This window comes from Rutilus rutilus (genome assembly GCF_951802725.1).
Source record: "Rutilus rutilus genome assembly, chromosome: 16".
Classification (NCBI taxonomy): domain Eukaryota; kingdom Metazoa; phylum Chordata; class Actinopteri; order Cypriniformes; family Leuciscidae; genus Rutilus; species Rutilus rutilus.
In genome coordinates, this window is record NC_140224.1 from 29,958,379 (window position 1) to 29,975,955 (window position 17,577).

Consider the following 17,577-nt stretch of genomic DNA (forward strand, 5'->3'; position numbering starts at 1 on the left):
AAGATAAAGGTGTTTTAAGTACAAGTGTATTTGGTATCTGGTTAGCTAACAGGCCAACTTTAGCCAAACGCAAAGCAAGAGAACTCACTTCGCACAAACTCTGATTCCTCCCACAAACTCTGGCAGTATGCTTTTATCCGCCAGCTAAAAGGAGCAGCACAGCGTCGTTCCACTTCTCCAACAAACAGCTGACACTGCACATTAATCTCCTGTTCTGGAGCGCTGAAAGACGTAAAAATCCACCTCATCAGTTAAAGTCAGATATTCAAAACCAATTGAATGCCGCATTTAATCATAAGCAGGTTTCATGCATTGAAGATACCTTGCATTTTGAAAGAGAGTTAGGTCAAGGAGCTGTTGATCTTCAAAGATATCCAGCCAGAACTGAGACAGACCCTCACTGAGCCCTTCTCCATACAGTAGGTTCAAGTTGCAGTCTCTGTCTAACACTTCTAACACTTGGGCCAACACTGGGGTCACAACACCCTGTAGACAGCGCCACATAGTGTGCCTGAACACAAACACAGAAATGTTATGCTCGCTAATTGTTAGTTATCTCTAATTATGGCTGATCATTCAGTGGAATAAACTTTAATTATCTTATGTTTTGATTGCTTGTATAACAGACACACAGAGTCACAATAGGCCTTAGTAGGGATGAAGCTTGAGATTATTTTAAAGGCATTTTTGCTTTGTGAAATGCTAGATATGCAAAGCTTCCAAATCATAATTCTACAGTCATTTTTTAACAGTTCAAAGTAGTTACCGTTATTTTCTCCCCACAAGTTTTAACTGTCTGAGATTTTTATCTACCCCCTTTTGATTGACATGATATAATTGGCCCTGAGCATCGGCTGTTTTTGACCATCTGGGATATATAGATGATAGATTGTTAATGCTAGTTGCATTATAGTACTGCAGTACCGAAGTGTTCCACCTTCCTGCAGAGCTTTATGGTTCTTTGCCACTTTATAAGCCCAGTCTTCTGGATTATGAACCATCTCCTCCTTCCGCATCAGTGCAAACTCCAGCCTCCTTAGCAACACTTCCTGGAACCGTACTGTAAATGTATATAAACAAATATTTGTAACTTAAGCTAATAATTTCGGACAGTTTCTAGTTTCAGTAGGACTTGTAGCATACATATAAAAAAAAAAAAATAAGGCGGGGGGGGGGGGGGTGGGCAAACTGACCTCCTATCCGCCCAGGGTCACCTCCCAGAAGACCAAGCAATATGTTCATGCGCTCCATACTCCTGGAGGTTTTTTTGCCTACATCTCTCAGCAATGAAGCAGCTTTCTGGGTGCAGGCTCTTATTAGGGACAAACTGTGTAGATGTACTGAATCTCCCTGACAACAAATTAATTATGTTTTAGTCAGAATAATGCAATTTCTTCCCATATGGCACATCAAAATATATGTTTAAACTTATCTGTTGCAAGCTTAAAGCATTTTACCCTCTCACTTTCTGGTCCACTTGTATCCATTTCTTCTGATTGCTTGACATCTGTAAAAGAATACTGTTTTTCTTGCATCTTGTAAAAGGTTTTCAATTAGTTTTAAATCAAATATTAATGGTGCTTGCTTGGGCAAAGCTTGCCACAATGATACTGTCGTGGGTGGTTTCCAGGGTGTTGTGTTCTTGGTGTTTATAGACCCTTGATATGGCTTGGGTCTCTTCTTCAGTGCAAGTCTATAGGATTTTTATCATCTACCAGGTAGAAACTGTAAGACCAACCACTTACACTTCTCCTCAATAAGTTGCACAATTTGAGGGATAATTCATGTTTGTTGAGTTTAATATTAAGTGTTAGGGGATTGTTTAAAAATATATTGTTGCCTTAGCCAGCACCACTAATAAATCTGAAAAATATTTTTCAATTTTAGCAATTAGTGGATGTACAAATTGCAGGCAGCATTTGGTCCTTACATACCTGACTGGATTGTCTGAGAGATGAGTTTACTTATAGGTATTCCACAAAAAGCCTGAAGATTTAAGCTCATGTCATCAGAATCTCTGAGGTCATCAATATGAGCAGACAGCCAAACTCCTTTAGTAAAAAAGATAAAGATACTTGTTATTTGACAATAATATCTAAACACGTTTCACCAACCAAAATAGGTCCACTTACCTCCTTGAAAGCCAATGTACTTGTTGCCACTTGTTGTACATTGCTCCCCAATTCGGGAGAGCTTTGTTATGAACACAGTATAGACATTGCATTCATCCGACTTTAAGGATAATATTTCATTCATGGTACAGTACCTGAGGTAAGAGGAATAAAAGATGAAATGTGATGACTGACTGTTACTAAACTGAAATCTGATGCAAGTATACTGTAAAATGTGAGTAACGTAATCCACTTTTTTCTAAAAGTCTTTCTCAGAGATTTCATTGTTTTTTAGCCACCAACATCAAAAGACTCACTTCGCTGAAGCAATAAGTTCATTTTTGCACAACGACTCTTCCATGTCCATCTGAACCAAGAGAATGTGTAGAGACAGCCCAGATTCCATCAGGAATGACCTGTGGAAAAAGAGATAACATACAACAAATTGTTGACCATTTGTTACTAAAGTGAAAGGTACTGAATAAATTAAATATATAATTAAAAAAATTATCAAATTAACCGTATTTTGCTGCAAAAAGAAACTTCTGTGTCAAATTGGTGTAAAGAGAGCAGAAGAAACCGCTTGGTGGACAAACCCAAGGCTGGAGCAAGATTTCTCACATCAGCCCCAGTGAGAAGATTAGAGAATGTGGTTACCTAGCAGAAAACATGAGCATTGTTAAGTCTCTTAAAAGTCTTAGGAAAAGTGCATCTATTGTCTGTCATCTGTAAAACATTACCTCTAAGAATTTGCTCTTGTCCTTATCGGTTTGGTTCAGATGGTTTTTTAATAGGTCTCTGAGAGACTGATGGCTTTGCTGATGGAAATACATTATCTGAAGTTTGTTTTTCTCCTGATTTCCCAATTCGGAATACTTCAACCTAAGTACAGAGTCTGGTGTGGAACAATTCAAGAGAAAGCTTTTGGCAGTTTCATAGGCCTCCTCTTCCTCATCCATGGTTTTGTTTGACTCCATGGTTTTGATTGACTCCATGCTGTCTCTTGTTTCAACATCAACAGGATCTTCATCCATTTTCACAAGACCAAAATCATCTCCAAGAGTCACAATTTCTTCATGAACCTCTGCATCCTGTACCTTACTGTCAACTTCCATTGAGGCATCTCCTTGTGCCTCATCAAGAAATTTGTTAATTTCCTCTTGAGACTCTGTTATATCTTCAATGTGATGAGCCACAGTTTCCTCTCTTTTCATGCATATGTCCATGGCCACATTAATGTTAGATCCCTCTTCACTTAGTTCATTGATTTCATTCTTGTAAATGGGAATGCATTGGAGTTCATCATTTTGAGTAGCTTTATCGTGGCCCAATTTTTGTATTTTCTCTAAAGCCTGCAGGAGTGCACTGGCACAAGCATCGCCATGGAAACCAACAAAGGCATCTGATAAGCTGAAATTTGCTTCAGTAGATTCAGACTGCTGAACTTTTGAGAACTCTTGCACCCACTGTTTGAGTTTTCCCAAAACTCTGTGCTGCCAAGGAGTCAAATCTGTACTTCTGTCCACTTTGTGTTTCTCCAGTCTATTTTTAAGAGGAACAGGAAACTTTCTGTAGACTTTTTCCTGGTCTTCCACCACAACTAGTCTGAAGTCTGTGTGAACTCGACACTTTACTCTATGTGAACCAAGTCCCAAATCAACATACTGCTGTCCACTGAAGTACACATAGTATTGATTCAAAGCATCATACAGGCTTTCATATAGATTAAGAAGATTCAAAAGGATGACCGTTCGACCTGTCTCCATGCATGCCTTTATTCTACTCACATTGCGGCATATCTGGGCATACTCCTGGTCTTTGGGAAATCCTGATCCAAAGACAATTTCTGGGCATGTATAGTTCTCCTTGGAGAAAATATGGTGTTGGATTATGTGTAAGGCAGCATTGTTAGTTGTAAGCAAAAGAAGGTATCGACATTCTTTGTCACTGTGGTGGTTAAGACTTTTTTCAATCATTGTCAATGTACTTGGCCTTTGGACATCTTGAATGTTTTGGAAAATTTCCAAGAAATAATCAAGTGGATCAAAATCATCCCTTTGTCCACTGAAGTTTCTCAACACAGCCTCTGCCAACTCACTGTCACATGGCTCTTGATCTGAATCGCTGACTGTTGCAAAAAGCATTTTTATCAAGCTATAATAATCTCGGAGTCCAAAGAACTGCTCTCTGTCAGTTTTACAGATGTTTAGGAAGCCTTTTGCCAATTTTGGCAGAAGGTGCTTGATTTTGAGAAGAACGGGTGATGAGGATTCGCAGATGCCTTCAGCTGTCTCAACTAAGTCTTTTTCACTTGGGTCCCAACGGGACACAAAAATACCCCTGTTCATTTTTGCTGGATCGAGAGCCCAGTTTGAGATTCCAACAAATCCAACCTTCATGTATGGTTGTGGGTTGTCACTGTCTATGCATCCATCCTCTAGAAGAGGATGCAATGTCTTTAATGGCATCTGAGGAGAGTCCTCTGCAAGTCCTATTTCATCCAGTACAACTACTGACACATACTCTTCTAAGTTCTTATCCTTTTGGAACCGGGCACAGTTCCAGAAGGTTCCAATGATTCCTTCAGGGCTTGAGTGAGGACTGCACTGAAAGGACACCATGTGAACCTCCTTGAGTTTCTTGAATAAGTCACAGTGAGAGGCCTGGCGCTGCATTGCATCTGCTACGACAGTCTTAGCAAGAGATTTTGAGCTCCCTGGCTTGCCAACCAGAAAGAGTGGGATTCTCAACTCAATGCAGACCACCATAAGGAAGACATTCTCTTTCAAAGCCAGATTTTTGGCAATCGTTTTTCTTGTTTGGATGTTCTTAAGAAAGAAGTCTTGGCATGAAGCTATCTCCAGCTCCAGTGACTCTTTAGAGTTAAACTCATCAGGAAAGTATTTGCTGATAGTCTGTAGGTATGGACTTTTGTCTTCAAGTGATGGGTAATAGCAAACACCAACTGCAAGCACCAAGCATTTCAAGATCATCTGCTTAATTTCAATCAAGCGGAAACTTGGAAAAAAATCATCTCTGTGGTTGTAAAACCAAACCAGGACACCCATTGATCTCTCCACATCCCTAAGGCTTACGAAGCTGCATTCATCTGCTTGGCTGCGCATGTATTTCTGAGAGGCAGCCAAAACTTCTGTGATCACACGTTGGCATGCTAGGGGCAATTCATGATCTCTCATTTGTTTTTGCACAATCTGACGAATGTAAGAGAGTTCAGCTGAATCACTTAACTGTCCAAAATCCCATACCAGAGGCACCATGCTTGGGGGTAACGGGTGAACACGGTACACAAGCTGTCTCATGGGAACTTTACCAAGGCGATCCTCAGTTTCCTCAGCTTTCACTCTGTATCCTAAACCAGCTTGCTCCAAGCGATCAACCATTTTGGGGGTGTGTCTCCTGTATGGATTGCAAGCAGCAATTATTTTCAGGCCAGAGTTTTTCTTCAGAGGGTATCCCTGTACAGTTTTGTCACATAGCACTTCCTTAATGGCAAAGATTGCTTCGGTTGTGTTAGCTTCATCAAAAAACAAAACGGTGTCGAGTTCATAATTTTGCCAATTGTTCTGAGCAAGTTCTTCTGCTTCCCGCACCTTCTTATAGATGATGTCAGAAGTAGTACCTCCATGAACTTTGACTAATTTCATGTTTTCAACATCTCTGTCTTCACGTTGCAGATCACAGAGAAAGCGCACAAGCCGCGTTTTCCCACAGCCAGTTTCTCCCATGATGATCACAGGAATCTCACATCTGAATCTCATATGAATAGCCAACATCTTCATAACATTGTCAGTAGTGAGTTCATACGTTGGATCTGGATCAAACTCTCCTTTTACCCAGCCTTTTTTAGCACCAACAACAAAGGAAATTCTTCGTATCTTGTCTTCTCTGGACAGGTCATCAAAGTCCTCAGAAAGGTTAATTCTTTGTCGCTCAATGTCTGTAAACAGGTCTTGTGTCATCACATTTTCCATTAACACTTTGCCACTTTTTGGATCGACTGCATTAAGAATTGTCCCATTTTTCTTTACGTGGAATCCTAAGAAAGACATGGTGTAATGATCTGCATTGAAAAAGATGTATGGGTGAGATTCATTTTCCCATTGTTTTCGAATAGATAGGATGTCTTCCTCATCTTCATTCTCAGAGAAAAAGGAGGGGCTCTGGTCAGAGATGTCAATGGAAGGAGAGGCAAAGTCTCGAGCCATGTGAATCATGAATTTTACTATGAAGCCCTTAAAGCCACTTAAATTGTCAGCAAGGAAGTCTGGATCACAGAACAAGGAATTCTCACAGTCTTTAAGCTGCAGGTTAAGAAACCAAGTAAAGTGCTTTAATTCTGCCCATGATGGGTCCTTCAAGCCGTAGTTTGACAAAAGATGATGGAGACAGTCAACTGGATCACCTTCTACAAAATGAGCTTGATATTTGAAGCGATCCAAGTTGAAATTACTGTTGAACCTCTTTAGGTATTGGTAGGGTCTCTGAATGTCTTCACTTTTAAACTCTCCATTATCCATCAGTGGATCCAAGGATGTGTACCTCCCTTTTTTTCTCAAGATCTCCAAATCCCTGATGTCTTTAGGGGGCCTGCAGAAGATAGTAGGCAGTGCATTCAAAAACCCATGGGTTGTCTGTAAAACAAAGAAATGCAGAATTCCAGGTTAGTCCCACAATCAAAACGTTTTAATTATGACTCAAGGAGCAAAAAGTTAATAAAATGGAGAAAATGTACAAAGCAAACATTCTACCTGCTTTTGGGTTTTACTCTTTTGACCCTGCTGAAGTACTTCAATTGCCACTAAGTGAGCTGCATTTCTCCTCCATATAGTTCCCTTGCTGTCACTAAGACATCCTAGAATTAGAAATTTGAATAGGAATTCCTCCAAGCCATGACGCACCTGTAGAGTCAAGAAATCCATTAATAGCAATCCAAAATGTAAAAGAAAATGTAGTGAGACACCCAAAAATAGTATATAATAGTGCACGCTATGATAGCTAAAATGATTAAGATATTTTTTGAAAAACATACGGCTGCAGCATCAATGTGCAACAGCAAAGGGTCCTGCTCTCTCAGTGGATCTAGTCTCTCAGACAGAGTTTGGACAAATCCATGCATGTCAACGTAAGGCTCGATGAGTCTGATTGTTTGAAAAGTGGCTGTTGGAACTTCTCTTCTGAACTGCTCAAAAAGACGCTTGACATAGAGAGACTTTCCTGCAACAAGTGTAGGGAGAAATTCCAAAGAAAGAAGAGTATCAGCATGTCTAGTCTTGTCTACAAGAGAATATTATCACCATATTTAAAGCCAAGATAAAACATAACCCTTTTTATTTCCACAATGTGGAAATACATTTTTGTTCCACAATTTTTTATTGCACATATTTGGAGGGAATATCAGCCTGAAATCAAAATAGCTTCAGAAGCAACGATGAAGCAAATTATTACAATTTGGTGATACCTAGAACATGTGTTAAGAAAGTAAGAGTACATTTTTTATTTCATGTTGACTTATATAATATATCCAATGCTTACCAACAGCTGGACGTTCAGATGCAATCATCCAGACGGAGAGTTGCTCTGGATAGACTTTTGAGTTTGTGACCAGCTTAGACGGTATATGGAAGTGATGGCGAATATAATTTTTCATTCTTTCTGCAGATATATTCATACCAGTTTGCACCTTATAGTTGCTGAAGAAGGAAGGAATATATCTATCCTGGTTTACAGGACAGACCATCACTAGACGGTAATGAGGCCCAGCACACCGTTCATGTGTCTCAAAGTATTCCACCAGAGCCACACTCACATCATAGGTCAGTAATCCTGGATTGACTAGAGTGTAAATCTTCTTATGACCGTTTGCAGTACCCTGTAATAGGCATCGGCGGAGGAAGATCTCCACCTCCTCTTTAGTTGTCTCCTCCTGGCACATTAATACCTCATCAGTTGTTGGAAGAGGATGCTGTGGACTCTCCGCATAAAAAGACAGAGTGGTGCTAATCAGTTCCGCATCAGAGCATTGGACGAGGTTCGGCCTTCCCTCTTGTATAATCGGAGGAATCTTGCGTTTGATGTGCATTTGATTCATGTCAGAGAGATTGGAGAGAAACCGCCCAAGTGTTTCAACATCCACATGGTGGGTAAGGAATCTGGACATGTTCTCCTTAAATTGCTGCCACAGGTCCTCCAAGCATTCCATTCCAACGTGTAGTAAAGGCAGGCCAAATTCACTATTCTGTTCGGATTCCTCTGCCGTGTCACATTGAAACATAGATTCAGTCTCAGTTGCTTTTTCAAAGGCCTCTCTGATCTCATTTAGGGTGCAATCTGGTTTAATAGGAGTCAAAAGATGCCACATATGTTGTGGCACAGGTTTCCTTCTGATAGTGACACCGTTGATCCATTCGCAAAGATAGACTACTTGCTCTGAAGTGTAGTGATTCAGTGCGTAGTACTGAGAGCGCATCTTAGTCAGGTGGCTACACCACTCTTTATGGAAGTCCTCCAGGGAGCGACACAGCTTTTGAAGCTCCTCTGTAACCTCACCCCGATATTCAACACACTTGCTTAAAAGGGAAAAGCTAACTTGAATGCAGGGTTGATCTTGGTGGTTGCATGTTATCTGTGCTCCCCAGTTTCGGAAAAGCATATTACCCGATGTACGCAACTGCAGAAGGATGTGGCCCATCCTCTGAACTCCTTCAAAAACCTACAGAATGAAAACAGAGGTAAGTCTCTACAAAACATACTTTAATTTCCTTTCAAAAAAAAGTGATGCAAATAGAGAGATGATTGTATCTGGTCTTTTATTGGGAATTTATGTTTTCAGACATTGTTAGTGTAATATTTTGTGCAAAATGTTGGTGGACAATGGTGATAATGGACCCAACCTGAGTAAACTTGTTGACTTGATCCCTTCCATGCTCCCCTTTAGATGACATCAACATGAGCTTATTCTGCAGCTCTAAGAGTTCATTAAGTTTGTATCTCTTTGTTTGTTTGTTCTTCGTCACTTTTACATGAAAGACATTCTCCAAACCTGTCTATAAACAAATCACAACTTATTGTTACCAAACGGATGCTCACAAACTCAAATATTCTACAGAATGTCTGTTTAGTAGAATAGTATCATTGATTTAAGGAAGCTTTTCAAAGGTAAAAGTCTGATTTTAAGCCACAGAGCATTTGTGTTTTAGGCATTTAACATTTCTATACTAGTGTCTACTCACTTTCCCATTGAAATCTTCAGGCCAGCCCACATGATACACGCCTCCAGTGTTGATAGCTGAGGCCAGGGACAAAGATGATTGCTCTACAGAGCCATGAGTGTCCCTTAAACCTTTTAGCCAATCCAACCACCGAGCGGAGTCTTTCTGTATATAAGATTTATAGATATAGATATAGTCAACACTTCATTGAAAGCATGTATGGACATGCTTATGGACATGATATTGATTAGCCAGTTTTAAATTGCATTAAAAATAAGCATAATTCGGCACCTATTCATTGAAAGAAAATAGACAATTTATAATACTTATAAAAGTAGAAAATAAAATAAAAAAGGTGTGCATTTACTCATTTAACTTCTCAAGCAATCTATCATAAGATTCATATTTATGAATTAGGTGTTTACAGAAACTAACCAGTTTATCCAGGAGTTTCTCATCTTTGTCTTGGGTGTCCCATACTTGCTTAGCATGGTCCATAAACTCTTCAAATCCTGCATCTTCTGATATTGAGTAAAGCAAAGGGCCATAGCCCATCACAGCAGTTTCAAAACTGGCTAGCCTATCAATGTCTACATCATTCTCTCCAGCAGAAATTGATGCCAGTTCCATAAAAACTTTCAGGTCCCTTAAACCTGGATGAAATAAGAAGTAAATTGACAGAAATGTATTGAATATGAAGAATTTTTCCACAGTATAAAATAGATAAATCTGGAAAATCTTACTTTGAATTTGCATTTTGACCCATTTAAGCAGAGTATCACTTTCCAAGAATGCCTTCAGACAGGCTGTGTGCTGGGGTTTGACATCTGGCAGCTTTTGCCTGGCGCTGATGAGATCATCACTCAGCGAACCCAGAGTGTTTTGTTTGAATGAGTCGTCTCTCTATACATAAAACAAAAAATGTTCACAAATCTAAACAAAAACACATACATGCTAAATTTAATGTGATCACAATAAAGATTGGTCTCTTACCACTTGAGTCAGGCAGTGTATTTGACTGAAGTCTCCTTGCAATCCCAACCTATCTTTAATTTTCAGTATGACCTCAGCAGATTCTGCAGCATGGTGAAGGCGGCTATATTCCTGAATCTGATTGAGACGATTCTCTGGCCAGTTCTCATCCTGAAAATGATGGCTTTTCAGCATAGTGGCCATCAAAGTAAACTCTTTCTTTAGACGATCTCCTTCACCCCGATCCCCACACCATTTCAAAGCCTGGTCCACCTCTTTAAAACAAGTTTCTCCAATTGCAATCCGTTTGCCAAGGTTAAGGAAGTCAGTAAGACAAGGCCTCCAGATTCTTTCATGGACTTCTGTAAAGTCTAGTGACAAAAGCTGAGGACCAGGCATTAAATATTCTGCTGCCTTTTCTCGCCATAAACTTAGAAGAATGTTGCTGGTTTTCACTTCATACATCTCCCGTGCCATTTTTTGGACTTGCAGATCAGAAGTGTAGAATAACACTTGCCTTGTGCTGCTTTTGTTGATATCGTCTTTGGAGAAATATGTTTGCACTTCAACCAGTTTGTGCAGTGGTTCCGCCTGAAGGTTGGTTTTGACCATGTCTTCAAGGGAAGAAACCTCCGGTACTGATGTGCCCACATGGCAGGAATGGAAAACAAAATGTTATTATAAAAATCTTCAGAGAGCTTCATAAAAGTCTTGGCAGGGGATTTCAAACTGGGGTCCACAAAACATTTGAGATAAATTGTTTTTTTTTCACAATAGTATTTTATTTTAATTTTTTTTGTGTGTAATGCAATTAGTGTAAGTAAACACATTTACTGGATCTGATATTATCTCATTCTGCTATCTAAGGACTGCTAAGAAATCATGAGATTAATCATGATTTTTTTTTAACTTTATTGACAGCTTTAGATTGTGATAGAAAGAAATAACAACAAATGTGTGTACAATTTTGTGAAGAGAATATATATATATATATATATATATATATATATATATAGATAGATAGATAGATAGATAGATATAGATATAAACATATATATATATTTACTTTATACAAAGTAAATATTTTCCAGAAAATATTTTTATAATTTGCTTTGTTTCTAGGAAATGCAACAATATAAATACCAATAATTTTATATTTGGAAACAGCATGTTGTCTTTATAATATCACACTTGTTATTTATCAGACACAGTATAATGGGTCTTTCATCTTCATCGTATTTTCGGGTGCCTGGCAACAAAAAGTTTGAAAACCACTGTCCTAAGGTATCTTCCTTACCATCTATGACATCTTCAATCTTCCCCAGCATATTTATAAAGTTGGTCATGTACTCCTTCTGTTGCACAAGGGCTTTCAAGTCATTTTCTCTTTGACTGAGTAGCTCGGACACATCGACTGAGATATTCTCTTCTTTCTTGTTGCTCTTATCTAAAGCCAAAATAAACAAAATAAGCTGGTGCCTAATGAAGACTCTAAAAGTAATTATAGTAATAAAGTAATAAAGTAATTCAGAAATTAAGTGAATAAAGGACTGTTCACACCAAGTACTATAACTATAAAGATAACTATTATGATATCTATCTTAGCATCATTTGCCGTTTCAAATGCTCAAGCTCTTTAAAAGTCAGGTCGATTCTGATTGGCTGTCAATGTTTTTACTATTTATCAGCTGTAAAAATAATAATAATAATGATAATGATAATAATAATATTTCTGAAAGTGATCCAGTGATATAATTCCTCTGCGTTGTTTGTCCTTATAGTTGTGGTGTGGACTTCCCTATTATCATGGAATTGTAATGATTCATTTTATAGTTATTCTTATAGCTATTGTCCTTGGCATGAACGTCCGTTAAGACTTACACTGGCTGAAAAGCTTCTGAAATTGACTCTTATATTTAAAGATAGTCTTAAGGTGACCCAGGGGTAAACTTCCCCGGCAAAGTGTCTGAATCAGACTACCCAAGAATGACTGACTATCTGCTATTAAACGACTGGCATCATCTTCTAACTTCCACTGATTCCAATTGTCTGTGAAAATGAAACAAGCCACAATGTTAATGAACAACTGCTGCCCCTACTGTATTTATATACAAGGATTCTTAAATTGCGTCCAAGTGTTCTTTCTCTGAATAGTCACATTGTTGTTAAACCATGAAACTTGTGAGACATAGTCACTGCACCTTGAGACAAAAGGAAGTTGATTGCTGATTGTGGGTCCAGTAGTGATTCGTGATTCTCCTCAAAGCGAGCTGCTGACTCCACGATAATGGAGGACACGACAGACCATGAAATATACTTGGAAAAGAGAGAGCGTAAAAGGCCTCCTTCCTTCTTTGCCTGCAAGAAAAAGGCAAAAAGACACAAAAATGTTTTACAAAAAAGTACCAGAACAAGATGTACAAATACACCAATCTACCTAATATTCTTTAAAGAAAAGAAAAAAGAGTGAGTGATACATAAAACAAAACTGCATAAACAACATAATTCTATCAGCTTCAAAAGGTGACATTACCTGACACTGGTTCTTAATAGCAGCCTGACACAACTCTCTGAAACAAGACTGAAGGTTTCCATGACTATTCTCAATAGCCTTTGCTGACGTCTCCAAAAAGTACATACCAATCTTGTCAGTGTCAGAGGTCTGAAAAACAAAAGGAGGATGGCTACATACATTATCTACAATTCCAATGTACTGTATACTTCTAAAATAAGGTTCATATCTTACCTGGGACGCTCTCTGTTTCAGGTCTCGGTCTAATAAATCCATCCAGCTTTCAGAGATGCCTGGTATTGAACAGTCAATCCCATACAATTCATTCCACAACTAAAATGAAGAATATATAAAGTACTATTTTATAGACCCAGCCACAAGGTCAAGAACTCTGACCTGCAGATCTGCATAGCGCAATTCAACTGTGGCTTAAGACCGTCATGCAGTTGATTAATTGTGCTGATTACTCCACCTGTATTTCTCTTGAGTAAGTGAATCTGGAGGTCCGCATCAGAGGTTCGAGGAGCAACCCATCTCTCCACTTAGTGAAATCCCTTTGAATGTCCCTAAGTTTGGACAAAAGCTCTTTCTGCTGTTGTTTCATTTCCTCTCCACCCTGCAAAATAAAATGATTTACTTAAAAAGACAGAATACCATGACTGACAAGAAGACCTCAATGATACAGTACCTTTGAAAACGTATCATGAAGAATTTCAGCCACTTTGAGCAGGAGCTGGAAAGAGAGCACTGTGACTTTGTAATGTGAGACAAGTCGAGCATTCTTGCAAGCACTCTTGTGAACACTTATGCAACGCTGAAGGATTAAATCCGACGACTTGGCCTCCATGATTCTATTGATTAAAGAAATTCTGCATTAATACCTGCTCAATATCAAAATTGTCAATGAATCCCACATGTAATGAACTTCCATACCGCCCTCTGTCCTCCTCAACCTTCTTCAACAAGAAGTTCAGGACCTTTTCAGTTGCCTGCAATTTAAAAAACAAACACCGGTTGGTATGAAAGTGCTCTCTCTGTGCCAAATGTAAAACCTGTAGAGCAAGCGAAGTGCCCTTAATCAAATACCTCCAGATATTTCAGATCAGTGTTAGTCTTTTGTTCAGTCTCCTTCATTCTGTATATCAGACTCTGGATCAGGATTTCAAAACCACTTCCAGTCATCTTGGCAAACTCAGGGACATCCTCAAATGCCACAATGGAAAGCCAGCTTTTCAACAAGTAAGGCTTATCTCTGGTTATTGATAAGTGATCTCTGATCATCTGAAGGACCATCCTACAAAATTAAGAACACCACATGTAATCTCACACATATCTATGTTCAAGTCATTATGAAATTTTGAGAATTAAAAGTGCTCCTCTAAAGGTATTCGGACAAACCTCCTTTTGTCAGCGAATCCTCTAATTCCCTCCCTAAAAGATCGATACTCTATGTTTTCAAGCCCTGCCCAACTCTGTTCGTCCATAGCAGAGCCTGGATCTGACTTTGCCCCTTTGCCCTGTGCATTGAGCTTTCTCAATAAATGAAGGGCAGGAACAAGTAACACCACTTCAGAGATCAGATTCCTTGAACATTTGTTCATCAGTCCCATCACAGTGCTGCAAAGAAACCAAAGTTATGATGATAATTGTGGTGTCTTTAAAGACATACCCATTCAAAATGTAAACAATAAATAAGTATTCAGTAAGAAAGTCCAATAAATCTTACTCACAACACATCAATTGAAGGAAGGGCTGTTAGGGTTGTTTGCATTTCTCCAAGAGAAGCAGTCCTTTCAGAGACAACACGGCAGAGTTTGCCCCAGTCTTTTGGGCTGAGATTCACACTGCAGCCACAGCACACCTGGAACACTGAGAGGGCAACTTCCAAAGATATGAAGCTCTCTGAAGTTTTCCCTCCAGATTGTCCGTTTAAAATCCAACTCAGTTTATCAGAAATCAGTCTAGAGACCTAAAACAAAGAGGGCAGATCTATAGTCCTTCTAATCTTTTAGGATAGTGTTTTGAAAAGGAAATAAAGTTACAGAAAGCCCACACTTACGTTTATTTGAGAAGGGGAGAAATTCTCTGGAAATTTCAAACGTCCTATGACTGACTGAAAACCTTCTCGCCATCTGTTTAGGTGTTCAATAAGTGTCTTGTTGTCTTCATTATTAAATGACCCAAATTTCTGAAACACTCTGTCCAGCAGTACATGAGCAGAGGTCTCCCAGTGTTTGCAAATTTCTTCTCGTTCGTTCTGAAACCAGTTCTGAAACCAGTTCTTCACTCTTTCTTTAACAGATCTTGAACTTGAACTTATATAACCTTCATAAAGGTGCAGTTCTTGAGAGGAAATACAATATAGATCAGGCATGAGACACACAATGTTCAATGACTTACCAAAAAACTTATTTAACACTTTTAACAGTACCTGTTTTTTCAGTGGGGACGAAAACACATCTAAATGCTATTTCGTCAATGGGGCCATGTTGTTTCTGCACTGCATACTTGTATTCTATTGGAACACCCCTTTCAATGCTTCCCAAAACTGAACATTTTGCTTCAATCAAATAGCCTTTCTGTCGTAGGTCCCTAAGCAACAAGAAATTACATGACAGCAAAAAACACTTTACAATACAAAGATCACATATAACTTTCACATCAGTTATATGTTCTTGCACAATTAATTTTGTATTTGCTACCTGTAGGCTGTAATATAGTGACTATGCTGTCATTATAAATTAATAAGGAACTTACACAAAATATGTAATTTGTAGTTCAACGCATTCATTCTCAGTAAGCAGCAAAAGGATGTCATGCTGTTTGTCAAATGTGAATCTTTTGTCCAGAACAGCATAAATGTAGAAAGTGAACATTGGCTGTTCATCTGGAGCCCTCACTGGGGAAGGTTTTCTATGAAAAAATAAAACATTATTTAAATAAATCTTTAAACAATAAGAGGTCATATACTGTATCTATTTAGGCCAAACATTTGATATGATAAGAGCATTATTTTATAATGTTGCAAACCTTTTTTTACTATCGACCTTATCCGCTGCGGTCTGCTGCTTCTCCTCCTTAGACTCTTTAGTCTTTCCTGCTGCAGCAGCCGCTGCGTACGATTTTGGCTCTTCTGTTCCTGACTTGAGGTTAGTGTCTTCTTGTGAATCTCCTTCTAAATGTTTTTCATTTGTGTCTTTATCTTTTTGATGATCTCCATCTTGTTCTCTGCAACCATCTGATAGTTCAGTCCTTTCTTTTGTCTCCTTAGTAGGTTCCCTTGATTCACTCATTCTCCTTTTCTTCCTCTCTACACTTTCCTTCTTTTCTCCATCACTTTCATTTCCTTTGCTCCTTGGCAGCCCAGTTTCCACCTCCATCCTAACATCGTCAGGACTGGGGTCTGTTGGCTGTGACACTTCTGTGGTCTTTGGGTTGCCATTTGTCTCTGTTTGTGTCTGCTGTGTTGCATGACTGACAGTCTCTGTCTGAGTCTCCTTGTTTTCCAACCTACTTGAGCCTGTTTGAGTCTGAGCCTCTTTGCTCAGCGGCTCAGGCTCTGTTGCGCCTGTGCTGTGCTGTCCATGGCCTCTGGATCTGGATCTGCTTGGGTGACTTGTATGCTTGCCTTTTGGTTGATTTTGTGAATTCGTTCTAAATGAAGATGTGCTGCCATCTCTTTTTCGAGTCCCCTTCTTCTGTTCACCTGCATTTCCTTTCGCTCTACCCTTTCCCTTCTTTGGCATTTCTACCTTCTTACAGCTTGTGGCTTCCTGGTTCTTGGAAAAGAGGTTCAAATGTAAAAGATCTTCAAAAATAAATATTTTGTAAATATGTATGTAATATAAAGGCTATGGAACAAGGACACTAAAGGCACTGCATAAAATAAAAAAAGGTTTGTATTGAACATTGATGGATCAACACATTTTGTGAAGAAATCATGTGTGTGTGTGTGTGTGTGTGTGTGTGTGTGTCTTCAAAAATGCACTATGGTTTCTAAAATGGGTTTCAGAATGCGTTTAAATTATGAATTTGTATAAAGAAAAATGCCATAGTTTGCCATAGAGACTATTGCCTAATCATGGAAGTAGTGAGGAGACATCCATGATTTTGCCTGTGGCTATTATGGTTAGGCTGCAAAAACCACAGTTTAAACACGGTTAGGCTACTACACAATGACTTTTACATTTTTCATAAGGGATCAGGACATTGCATCGCCCCGCAAATTCATAACAATGTTTTATGTTTTTTCCACAGCGCATCGTCAACATAATCTCATAACCATCTCTGTTCACAATTAACAACTTCCTCATTACTTCTTTTAGGTTTAGTTAATGAGAAATGATACTGCCTCACATATTTCTAGAAAAGGGAAATGCAAAACATTTCGAAATACAGTTGTTTGGTAAATTTAAGTGAAATCTAAAATTAAAAACTGCTCATCATTAACCACAAACCTCTATGAGAATCGTTTACAACAAACCGAGAGGATACATAACAACAAAATATATCACGGCATAGGCCTACCTGAATTGATCCTTGGCTTTGTAAAAAGATGACAGTTTTGGATACATGTTTTGGAGATTCACTCTCCCTGGACAGTTTTCACTCCTGAGTCCTGTCAGCAAACCGAACACTATTCCTTGCAGTTCCGCTCTCTTCGCTTCTTATAGCATTTGGTACATAACTTTCAGTTTCGTTTCGCCAGCTGGTTTCTATGCACTGGCCGTTCCCTCGTCATTACAACGAACGC

At 38.9% G+C, this 17,577-nt stretch overlaps 1 protein-coding gene across 3 annotated transcripts in view; it reads right to left on the reverse strand.

Moving 5' to 3' along the window:
- rnf213b (ring finger protein 213b) overlaps positions 1–17,577 on the reverse strand; it is a 32,921-nt gene extending 15,344 nt beyond the window's left edge. Inside the window, exons 1-34 of one of the 3 annotated variants that reach the window (XM_084434151.1) lie at positions 17,352–17,577; positions 15,855–16,603; positions 15,582–15,737; positions 15,256–15,416; positions 14,884–15,167; positions 14,555–14,793; positions 14,223–14,441; positions 13,911–14,118; positions 13,758–13,813; positions 13,513–13,675; positions 13,297–13,440; positions 13,059–13,157; positions 12,846–12,974; positions 12,514–12,670; positions 12,194–12,361; positions 11,610–11,759; positions 10,334–10,950; positions 10,084–10,243; positions 9,776–9,993; positions 9,362–9,505; positions 9,023–9,175; positions 7,665–8,841; positions 7,162–7,346; positions 6,881–7,030; positions 2,852–6,763; positions 2,632–2,768; positions 2,429–2,527; positions 2,133–2,266; positions 1,935–2,051; positions 1,458–1,507; positions 1,194–1,350; positions 925–1,060; positions 323–511; positions 89–222 (exon numbers count right to left, since the gene is read on the reverse strand). In XM_084434151.1, the coding sequence (XP_084290277.1) occupies positions 89–222; positions 323–511; positions 925–1,060; positions 1,194–1,350; positions 1,458–1,507; positions 1,935–2,051; positions 2,133–2,266; positions 2,429–2,527; positions 2,632–2,768; positions 2,852–6,763; positions 6,881–7,030; positions 7,162–7,346; positions 7,665–8,841; positions 9,023–9,175; positions 9,362–9,505; positions 9,776–9,993; positions 10,084–10,243; positions 10,334–10,950; positions 11,610–11,759; positions 12,194–12,361; positions 12,514–12,670; positions 12,846–12,974; positions 13,059–13,157; positions 13,297–13,440; positions 13,513–13,675; positions 13,758–13,813; positions 13,911–14,118; positions 14,223–14,441; positions 14,555–14,793; positions 14,884–15,167; positions 15,256–15,416; positions 15,582–15,737; positions 15,855–16,570 (10,918 nt within the window). In that variant the 5' untranslated portion in view covers positions 16,571–16,603; positions 17,352–17,577. Of the gene's footprint in view, positions 1–88; positions 223–322; positions 512–924; positions 1,061–1,193; positions 1,351–1,457; positions 1,508–1,934; positions 2,052–2,132; positions 2,267–2,428; positions 2,528–2,631; positions 2,769–2,851; positions 6,764–6,880; positions 7,031–7,161; positions 7,347–7,664; positions 8,842–9,022; positions 9,176–9,361; positions 9,506–9,775; positions 9,994–10,083; positions 10,244–10,333; positions 10,951–11,609; positions 11,760–12,193; positions 12,362–12,513; positions 12,671–12,845; positions 12,975–13,058; positions 13,158–13,296; positions 13,441–13,512; positions 13,676–13,757; positions 13,814–13,910; positions 14,119–14,222; positions 14,442–14,554; positions 14,794–14,883; positions 15,168–15,255; positions 15,417–15,581; positions 15,738–15,854; positions 16,604–17,351 lie in introns of those variants that run through there. The other 2 variants (XM_084434152.1, XM_084434153.1) reach the window with 2 other exon arrangements.